Source organism: Anneissia japonica, unplaced genomic scaffold (genome assembly GCF_011630105.1).
Source record: "Anneissia japonica isolate Jap-2015-1 unplaced genomic scaffold, ASM1163010v1 scaffold1489_len2284818_cov182, whole genome shotgun sequence".
NCBI classification, from domain to species: Eukaryota; Metazoa; Echinodermata; class Crinoidea; order Comatulida; family Comatulidae; genus Anneissia; species Anneissia japonica.
In genome coordinates, this window is record NW_022698455.1 from 1,086,419 (window position 1) to 1,097,877 (window position 11,459).

General features: G+C 32.9%; 1 protein-coding gene and 1 long non-coding RNA gene across 2 annotated transcripts in view; both read right to left on the bottom strand.

Moving 5' to 3' along the window:
* LOC117102586 overlaps nucleotides 1-176 on the bottom strand; it is a 3,113-nt gene extending 2,937 nt beyond the window's left edge. Inside the window, exon 1 of the long non-coding RNA XR_004444444.1 lies at nucleotides 39-176. This is a non-coding gene — a long non-coding RNA (uncharacterized LOC117102586). The remainder of the gene's footprint in view (nucleotides 1-38) is intronic.
* Nucleotides 177-1,686: 1,510 nt separating this feature from the next.
* Nucleotides 1,687-11,459, bottom strand: part of LOC117102585 (pantothenate kinase 3-like) — a 17,145-nt gene continuing 7,372 nt past the window's right edge. The window contains exons 3-7 of the mRNA XM_033242909.1: nucleotides 10,418-10,668; nucleotides 7,292-7,468; nucleotides 6,580-6,703; nucleotides 5,709-5,834; nucleotides 1,687-4,795 (exon numbers count right to left, since the gene is read on the bottom strand). Of these exons, the coding sequence (XP_033098800.1) occupies nucleotides 4,688-4,795; nucleotides 5,709-5,834; nucleotides 6,580-6,703; nucleotides 7,292-7,468; nucleotides 10,418-10,668 (786 nt within the window). The 3' untranslated portion in view covers nucleotides 1,687-4,687. The remainder of the gene's footprint in view (nucleotides 4,796-5,708; nucleotides 5,835-6,579; nucleotides 6,704-7,291; nucleotides 7,469-10,417; nucleotides 10,669-11,459) is intronic.

Sequence of the window (11,459 nt, forward strand, 5' to 3'; positions counted from 1 at the left end):
AGATGTGTATAAGAGAAAATGTTCAATACTGTACTCACAATTGTTGTTAATTGTAAAGTCTCCCTTGTATTCCATTGAGTAATGTTTATATGTAAAACGCCACCTGGAGTGGTATAAAAAAAAAAAACAATTCATATTCTTTTTCTAATGCGTCATTTCTTTATGACGATGACGATGATGAGGATAATAATAAAATAATAATAATAATAATAATAATAATAATAATAATAATAATAATAATAATAATAATAATAATAATAATAATAATAATAATAATAATAATAATAATAATAATAATAATAATGGTGGTGGTTATGATGATATAGATGATGGTGATGATGATGATGATGATGATGCCGGTGATGATGATGTCGATAATTATTATTATGTTGATGACTGTAGGATAAGAATCGACTTTAAAAAAAAAAACTCCGATGGAATCAGTATAGGCTGTTATGTGACACAAAGGTATTAATGGTCAAGCCGGCCCTAATTACTTGCAATATAAATTTATCACGCTTTCAAAGTGAGGGACATTCATTTTTGTAAAGTATGCATGTGTTATTTCCCGGCAGAATAGCCAGTTTTTCAACCATGGTGTTGTGTCAGCCCCTTGAGGGGATCCGGACTGGGTAGTGGCTGTACTGGTTACCAGTATGGGCGCAGATCATGGGGAGACGGGGGATACTTCCCCCACATAATTTTAAGGGGTTTTGGTCCCACTCACTTTTCGACCACAATGTTATTTCTTAAGTAAAAAAAGTGCCTACAAGTAGATTCAACTAACAGGTAACATAACAGTTTATTATGATCAATTAATAAATGTTGTCTTTCTTGATTTTTTCAAGCAAGCATATGCCTTTTCCAATTTCAATTTTATTTCAAAACCTCCGAAACGAAGATATGAAATAAAAAACAATATGAAAACATTCACTAAATTAACAACACATCAAAATACATATGAAAGTCAAACCACTAGAAGTTCGCGGGATATGGAGTTCCGTGAAAATTAGGAAGATTTAAATTTTCGGGAAAAGGGATTCCATTTAGCGGAGGGCAGAATAAAAATAAATATAAATTTTTATTTTTATTTCTTTTTTTCAATTTTTCATGGCGACTCGTACACTAACACACTTATAATAAAAAAAAATTATTTTGAAATCCACAATTTCGGAATCGGAGGGTTCGCTAAACAAGGTATAAAAAAGTCTCGCCTTATTTAAAGCACTAAAAATGTATATTTATTTATACTGTAAAAGGGCCTGAGGCCTATCACTCTGAATGAAGTCCCCATATATGAGAGAGAAGAAGAAGTATGTGGGTTTTGATAAGGAGTTCCGCAAAGTAGAAATTAAAGTAAATACATTAAAGACAATTAAGTTTTATTTTCTATGGTACTATACAGAAGTTATTTAGACCTCTATTATCGCCGAAAATTGCAGATAAAAGATCATGTTGATCATGATGATGATGGATTTTACTATACGCACGGCAGCTACCGGTTAGCAGGATCCGGATCCTGCTAACCGTTAGCAGCCGTGTGAGAACATAGCCTAAGTATATAGCGTGTAGACATACAAGAGTGTCATTCCGACCATCTTGAGATATTCTCAACCATGATGGCGCTGAGGTGGGTGTAGACTCACGACTTTGAAGTAAGTAAAATCGAAAACTATTACAAACATCATCTGTTGAATATATAGGTATATATTTATTAACCAATCGTCACCTAAATAATCATTGTTGAGTGATCATCAATACAGCACAAACAAACTCACCCGTAGGGTAGGCCTAGGCCTATACATTTTATTCAAATCAACCTTTTAATTCGAGACATTAAACAGCAAGTGTCTCATACCCTCATACCGTCATACAACTTTGCTAATGTACGTACAATCCAGGGTTGAAATCACTTTTTAAAGAGGTATATAGAGGAATGGACTATAAAAAAAACAACCATTTTACAGCGCTTTTGCGCTGAAAAATACCTTTATATCCTCGGACGGCTCATTTTGATTTTATTCAGGACACTCTGCTGGCCGTGCGCATGTGCAGCATCATACATCGCATTGTTAGGATATATAACTTCATAATGCATAACTTTTTGTATGACAATAATTTAATTCTGAATTACATGTTTCACAAAATGCACACAACGTACAATGTTATATTTTAACTCGTCATTAATAAATTACATTTTTCTTTCTATATTGTGTCTTGCCTCCCTTTGTAAATGTCTACTGAATCACCGGTGCTGTTCTTAAATTGTGACAGATCCGCAGATATAAATAAAAATGAGCCATTCACAAAGTACCAAGGTAAGACAGGTGTAAAATGTATAAAATTAGCATTAAAATAATGTGCACAATTATTCTTCAAGTTCTCTTGTAAAACCACCATAACATGTAATTACAATAATATCTATTTGGATATCTATTACCAATCATAAATACACATATTGTTTAATCATATTGACATTTTATATTTATTTTACTATTTAATAGTAATAAACTTACCATTGAAATCTAACTGTTGCAATTGGATAAAATATTCTCATTTTAAATACGAATATAAGAAATATAACGAATACAAACAGTTGTCCATATTGTAGTAAACATAGAATCGACATAATCTGGGCAGAGACTATAGAGGGAGACAGATAGGATTTGATCAGCAGCAATACATACAGTACAGTACAATTACGCTACACATTATAAAAGACTTAACCTAACTGAGCCACAACCCAGCTGCTAATTATAAAAAGTATTGCTTTAAATTTACTTGATTGAGTTAATGGCAGTTCTAGAAGACATCTCTTAATTCACATCATATTGGTTCATCTACAAATGGAATGAGATACATGTAATATATATTATTTAATAACACTTATAGTACCATTACTATTATACGGGGGTGAACACATTTATCCCTTCCTTACCAGCACTTCTAAATACCCAACATTAACACACCAATCAAATACAAATATCCCCTCAGAAATAAAAATACCCCTATTCTATCTCCCCTAAATTATTCTTGCAAGCACACACACATACACTCTCCAATTACCCCTAATATTATTTAACACCAAGGGCTATATTTTCTGCCAAAATACAACCGCACTTATCTAATAACTTTGATATTAAATTCTAATGGTCTCCATTTAACGTCACCAATGACGAAACTAGTATTTGCTATAGAAGATTTACTTACTATCAATGTGTAAGCTATTTTGAAGTATACTAATTAGAGAGTGTGATACAATGGGACATGAAATAGGCTAAATTCTCGGTGGGGAAAAATTCTTAATATTCCCAGCGAACTTTTCTTTTAGAAGTGGGACATTCCAATGACAGATCCATAGGGAGCATTCTAGGGGTGCACATTACCATTTTTTTGAAATCCCAAAAAAAGGAAAATATTCCTGACAACTTTTAAATAAGCATTAAAATTATGCTCAGATCATTGTTGTGCAAGGGGCTTCACTCACTTGACCCCACCGGGTCTCAATCCATGGTCCCATCAGCCCACCAGCCTATGGGTTAAGCCTTTCCATCAGTAATGCACCTTCCTCATTTCAAATCCTGGATCTGCTATTGTATATTCTGCCCTTAAAACACAAGAGGATATTATATGTATCCATGATAAACAAAATGTTTTAATATATATTTCTTTTAATATGTATATTTAATATATATACATATATATACCATACAAATAAAGCAAAATGGTAGTTATAGTTATCTTAGTATGATTTTGCCTCATTATTCTCTCATTATTATCAAGACATTTACAGGGTTAGAAAAAATACTCAAATATATTTTGAGCTTATCGAAGAGAGTTGGTGCTTATTGGAGAATATACAGTATTGATTATTATACAAAAAATATCACTAGTACACTTCATTAATGCCCATATAGTTCACAAAATATATTTTGTTAAAATAGATACTTATTTTGAAGAAAAGGAAATGTGTGAATGGAAAAAGACTGCTCAAAGAATCAACTTACAGCCCTCCACCTCCCTACCACCACCCCCTCATTTTAACATTTAAACTATGAACTATGCCCCAACAATTGCATTCATACCCTTCTAAAAAGTTTAAAGTAAAACGTTCTTTGTTAGCACTCATAATATGGTTTTACATTCAGCTTTGTAATTTTCTGTTCTCATCTAAAAACTAGGTTTAAAATCTAATAACATAACAGCTGTAGGAAAATTATACTTAGGGTATATTTTGTTGGGAAAAGAAAAAGAATAACTCACGAAAATCTGAAGACTTAACTCCACTAGGGTTTTTCTGGCAGTACACTAGGAGGAAACAATCACCAGTTCCATTTTGAAGTGTACTGAGTTCTTTAACATGAACATTGGCCATATTGTACACAGGATTAGCAGATTAAATGTCTCTTGCAAAAGAGAATGCGTAATCATAGCTTGCGTTTTAGTCCACGGGCTGAAATACGAGGATAGCTGAGATGGAATTGAACTGGAGGCCAAACAACTGAAAACATCTCCACAGTTTAGCGCACACACGGTTTAACTGGCTGTGCTAAGCTGCTGTCTATTCAGCAAATTTAAACATGCACCTAATCAATTTAAATTAATTAATCAATATAATAAATCAATAAAATATTATATGAAATATACATCTTCAGTTTTGGAAATACAGGTCAGACATTGCAAATGATCAGGAGAATTGTGTTGTTGTTTGTGTAAAGCCATTGGCTTGAAGTTCAGGCTGGTCCATGTACGGCGAGATGAGTTCAAGGAAGGCTCCAACAGAGCCAAAGTAACCCTATGGATTGACAAGAATATCATAAAATTGATTATAACAATATTTAAGAATAACAATTGTAATAATGATAATAAAAATTCAAAAAAGTACATCATTTTCTATTGCCCAACCATGACCAACTCAAAACCTGTCTCTCATTTCAGCCATTGCTATTGATCAGAATATCACAAAAATGATTACAATAACAATAATTAACAATAATAATTAATTTTTTTTTTTAATATATAATTTTATCTTGTGCAACCATGACCAACTCAAAATCTATAGTCACCTTTTTTTGGCAAACATATATAAATTTCCATAAGGTGGAACCCTAAATGCTTTATTAAATAATTTGCCATCTTGGCCATATAAATTTAGTCTAGTGGTTATTCTTTTACTATTTAAAATAAAGTGGTGATTGGTAGTTGGTTATGAACCCTGAAATAACAATAACAATAATAATATGTATATTTTTATACAGAGCTTCTCCACATTATTACCCCAGTCATTGGAACGATGCCTGTGGGGGAAATCCCATAGTTTAATGCATGAAATATATCAACGCATTTTGCACTTTAACCTCCTCAGGTACCCATTTAAACTCGTTGGTAGAGAGAAGCAACGCAGATAAAGTGCCTTGATCAAGGACACAAGCAAAATGCAAAGCAAGCGATTGCAACCCGACCTTGAGGTTGGGAAATTAACCCGTTCCCGCTGTGCCAAACTGCAATAGTTGCAGGTCTATAGTTCAGTTTTATAGCTGTCTCTGTGCTTGTCCTAATAATATTAACAACTGCAGCAGCCATATCAAACAGCAACGACGACAAGGCCTCTGATTTAGTGCCATCAACAACAGCATCAGAGGAAATAACAACAATTGCAGAGCTCCCCTCCAAATAAATGAATTCATCACAAACAATTAACAACTTACTTCATGTTCGAGAAATAGGGCTTTGAGCGCACCCTGTGACCAATACTCCATGGCGTATGCTAATAGTTTCATAGCTATTGTATTCACTCTCAGAAAGTTACCAACGAACACAATCCTCTCAATGCCCTACACAGGGAAATAAACCATTGAAAGAAAATTGGATTAAAGAAAATTATCACAATACTAAATTAATTTTACACCAGGTTTGACGTGGTTATAGATGTTTGTAGAATACACGCAACTTAAATGTCAGTGTAAATATACAAAATGCCGGAATAACAAAATTACAATTTTATAAGTTTATATTACTATTTCCATTTTATAGAAAATGGTAAAATTCAGATTATTATTAGCTTCTCTTCATATTTATCATACAGTATGAGGATTGTCATCCCTAAACTGGTGTACTGTTGCTAAATATTAAACTGAGTAATCAGCGCAAGAGCGTGGCAGTGCTGTAAAATTTGGTGTAGCAAAGCCATAATACCTTTACTCATAACTTTGTCAATAGAATCATTTCCCAGATGACCTATCTTCATATAGCTTATAAATGTTGAGAATATGACTATAATAAAAATCAATTTCATGTTTCTGTCACTAATGCTTAATTTGGCATGGCAAGTCCCATATATTAATTAATTCAAATTTATTTTAAATTATTATATATAATGTATATTATAATTATTCATACTTATTAATATTTGCGTATATATATTTATAATATATTCACATTTATATACATTTATTCATTTTTTTTTACATCTTTAAATTTATTTCCATCTACAGGTATCCAAATATGATGCTTTTGATACACTATCTAAATAATGATATAAAGGTATATATGATCAACTAGGTTATATACGAGACATACCTCATTTCTAGCACACATTCTGGCAATTGACCCAATGTTGTTGGTTATTGTAACGAGTGTTGCTCGTGCCAGGTCATTTTTACTAGCCTCTTTTTGTTTATCTTCAAGATGCATTTTCCCAAAACTAAAAAAAAAATGATACAGTATATTACAGAAAATTCCTGAGAAATAATCTTTGAATTTGAAAGAATCTGGGGGCCATGTTATACAAATACATCTTAACTATTTCACTTCATTAATTATACATTTAAAATTTTTAATTAATTAAATACATTTTAGCATGTTTTTTTTAAAGAAATTTTCTAATTATGATATTGAAGAACTTTATTAATAAAATTGTTGGGGCAAATAATGTTGATAGTGTATACATTCTCAAGCTATGGAGCCATACAAATATAAATATACTGATACAATATATTTATTTAATTCTGAAGAACATGTAAAATAATCAAAAGAAAAAAAAATCTCTATAAAAGCATGCAAAGGTGTTAAAGCAGATGTAAAGCACAGAAAAACAAGATAAAGTCCAGGACCCTGGGAATGAAAGCTGATGAAAGGTCAACAATTACAGCTTAATGTTAAGATATTCTTTTGTGGATTACAGACCTAATTCGGGTCTGTAAACAGGACAGAGCTGTTTGGCAATCATTAGAATATGAAACTATCAAGATCAAACTCAATAGAAGAATGTATACATAAACACAATACTTACCTGCTAGCTACTGTTGATCCTGGTAGGCCAAACCTATCGTAATCACCTCCATATATATCTTGTACTAGCTTATCACAGTGAGAACTGTCTCCCATTGCAGCCATCTCTATGGCTTCTTCAAAGGTTTTACATCCTGTTAATAAGCAACATAATCCAAGGAATGTCCCACCACCTAGGCTGTGAAGGAAATGAAATTTAAGATTTGAGATAAAAGCAATGAAAATTACTAATAGCAATTAATAGCAACTAATAGAATACATAAAAAAATATCAATGATGACAAACACATAAAAAAATAAAATATTAATATTGATAAAATTATAATAATAAAACCTACAAAAATGACAAAGCAATTTTCAAGCCATTTGATTGGCCTGACAAATTTAGTATTTACATTCAAATTCTAAGGTACTGTATATAAGAAATATTTAACTCTTTAGCCAGCTCATTCTGCATAGCAGACATGAATAATGAATATCAGAGCACTTATGCACATGCTTCTATGATAAATGTGTGTATTCAAGAACGAGGTCATTGCTTCTCAAACCGATCACTTCTACAATTATGGAGTGACATTACAAATGGCTATTGAATTGCTTTAGTATCTTCTCACAAATTCTACTTACAAAACTAAATTAAGATATGAAGATGTTCCAATCATTCATGGTTATTATATATTTAAAATTCAAAAGTAATTTTCAAATGTAATTCCAGGCTTGGGAAAAAAACGTGCCTCCATAGATGGCAATTATCTTGAAAAAATTACCCAGCACCAAATGTAAAAAGAGTACATACATAGCTCCGGGGATAAGCGCAAAGCGATATGCAGCCTTCTTTCTACATCGCGACACCGAACATGAAGAGATATTTTCACTACATGAGTGTCCCAATCTTTCGTAAGTTCCTTTCAGACAGAGCTGAAATACCGCAACATTGTGGTAAGCACGCCATCATCAGTATCTGTCTGAAAGGGTCAGTACACCAATATGCTGGCTTACTTTAGACTACCAAGCACCCTAGTAAAATACTGCCGCAATATTGCATTAATGGCTGTATTCGACTGGTCGGCCATATTTTTTTTGGTCACATGCATAACTTAACGCTGATTAATGCATTCTGGTTATGTTAATTTTCGTTGTCAACGAAGTCTATTTTACGAACCAGTCGAATGAAAATAATACTCAGCGAAATTAACCAGTCGAATAAGCCCATTGATTACAGCCTTGCTCTGCCTGAAAGGGTAAGCCGGCCTGCGCATTGAAGTTTAACCATGGTTTAACCAATATACAAGGTTTAAAGTTGTATGCCAGTTCTTTAATATTTCTTAAATTTTTCACTTTTTGCTTTAAACCTCCAATATTACACCAATCTGTCAAACCCTTTCAGACAGAAAAGCGTCAGATTGCGGCAATATTGCAGTAACAAAGGCGCTTTTTGAAAGGTTATAGGCCAGAAATCACCCTGTTATGATTACCGCAATATTGCGGGAACATCAATTTGAAAGGATCTATAAACCTGGTGCAGAATTAATCAATGTTTCAACTTTGCAGTGTGTGTGTGTGTGTGATGTTACTGTATTTACTTTTCTATTCATAAATTTATTCTACATACAGTAATTGGATTGAATGTAGTTAAATGGCATGCATCTAGCACAACAGATGTTTTTTATAGCTAAAGTTATGGTAAACAGACGTACGTTAAGTATGCACAGTTGCACCTCAGTGAAATACACATAAATTAGCATTTCATTAAATTCAAATTTTCTTTTCTTCAAAACAAAAAAGCAATTTTAAGCTTTGTGGTTAATGGCAACGGCAACAATTAATATTTTTTATTACCAAAATCAGCTGGAGGGTACATCTGGGCCTCACGAGAAAAATCACACTAAAACAAAATGAAACCCGGCATGCAGTATTATCTTATTTATGTGTCGCTGGACAGACAACTTGGTTTCACACATTCCAGGTTTTTCTTTGTCTCATCAAACTTTGTATGTTGAATCAGACAGAGTCTGAACAAACACTGTTAGGTTCAACAAACAATATAATGATTTGGTATCAGTAAGATAATTGAGAAGGTAGTATTAATTAGTGCTAGTTGATGTTTATCTGGCAACCCTTTTTGAGTATACAGCACTTGTGCAGATACACTCTAGACTGTGGTAGCGGAAATTTTCTGTAAAATGGAATGTGTTAAGGTTCATTTCAGTTCATTCAAGTACAGTGTGAATGTAGTTTTATCAGGGAGTCGGTAATTGGTCCTACGTTTTGACTAATGACCAATGGCTGATAGCACCGTGTTTGATAATGGACTCCAGTATGTTTAGGGTAATTTTGACCCTTTTGAACTTAAAGCCCCATTCCCGGCAAAATTTCAATTTTTAAGAAAAATCTAATTTTTGTATAATGTTATAAAGATTTATAAATATAATATGGAATTGCTAGTTTAACTGAATTTAGACATTCCTAAGAATCTGTCTCTTATACACATCTAGATGTGTATAAGAGACAGATGTTTCAACTTTGCAGTGTGTGTGTGTGTGTGATGTTACTGTATTTACTTTTCTATTCATAAATTTATTCTACATACAGTAATTGGATTGAATGTAGTTAAATGGCATGCATCTAGCACAACAGATGTTTTTTATAGCTAAAGTTATGGTAAACAGACGTACGTTAAGTATGCACCTGTCTCTTATACACATCTAGATGTGTATAAGAGACAGCTACAATGATGTGCATGCACAAGCAAGAAATGTTGTTGAACGCTGTTTTGGTGTGATGAAGAGTCGCTTCCGCTGTGTTCATCGCCCTGGTGGTAATCTACAGTACACAACAAAACGGTGTTGTGACCAATGGCTGATAGCGCCGTGTCTGATAATGGACTCCAGTATGTTTAGGGTAATTTTGACCCTTTTGAACTTAAATGTAGCATTGTCAACAAACTATACAGTACATGTAAAACGCTTTAGGTTTTGCACCTATCTGGAGCCTATTTTTGAGCATTGCTCTTTTCCATTTAATTCAATCTGCATTACAGTATTATTTCCATACATTATTTAGTTAGTACAACACCCAGTTAATTTTATTTATATTAATTGGATTGTATTTTTCTATGGAAGACTTACCTTGTTCCAGAGACTCGGCGAAAGTTATCTTGCGACTCTACCACTAGGATGCTCACCCCCGAGCCGATGTTGACGACCATATAAGGATATGGGTCTCGAAAGTTAAAGGGCATCTTGACACTTCCCTCTAAATTTAAAGGATTTGGATTCTTCCAGTAATAACATTCATTGTTTAAATGTCCATCAATGAAATGTATTCCTTTGATTAAACAGTTCAATTCATCATGTTTTTGCAAGCTCATGTTGACTGTCTGGAAAAAAGAAATTAAATTGTATGTAACTTATTAAATGTAGCAATAAATAGAGCAATTATTGTCTAGTGTCAATTTCTATTTATCTAGCAAAGCCTATTCAAAGTGAAAACATTTTATTAAGCTCAACTTTTTAGTAAACTTAAGGCCCCATTCCCGGCAAAATTTCAATTTTTAAGAAAAATCTAATTTTTGTATGTTATAAAGATTTATAAATATAATACGGAATTGCTAGTTTAACTGAATTTAGACATTCCTAAGAATGAACAAAATGTAAAATAAGACTGAAATTTGATTTTTTGTGTTCCACACAAAAAATAAATGCGGATGAATTTTTCATGTTGATTTTGCGATAGGTCGTGAGAAGAAATATCGTAGGCGCCGAAAACATTAGCCTTTTCAACGCTGCTGGCTAGGCCTAGCCTTACCTCGATTTAGATTTTGTTATCACACATAAAACCGACCGACATGATATTTTCCGTTGCTAGTATTGACACTTGTGAAATATAATATTTCATAGGAATTATTTCAACTTTGTTAAAAAACTGATTCTGACTGAGATTTTGACACTTAAACAAACATATCTCAGCCTAACCGAACGACCGCATTGTGCGAGATGCGAAGTACAAAAAGTAATCTCATTAGAGAGGGCGCTCTTTATTGACTGTATAAAGTATACATAAAACGAGAGTATTCCAGTGGATGCGAACTACAACCTCTGAATTTGCCTAGTAACGATGAATTCGTCGAGAAAATGGTAATATTTTATGAGAAATAGTCTGTATTTCTCA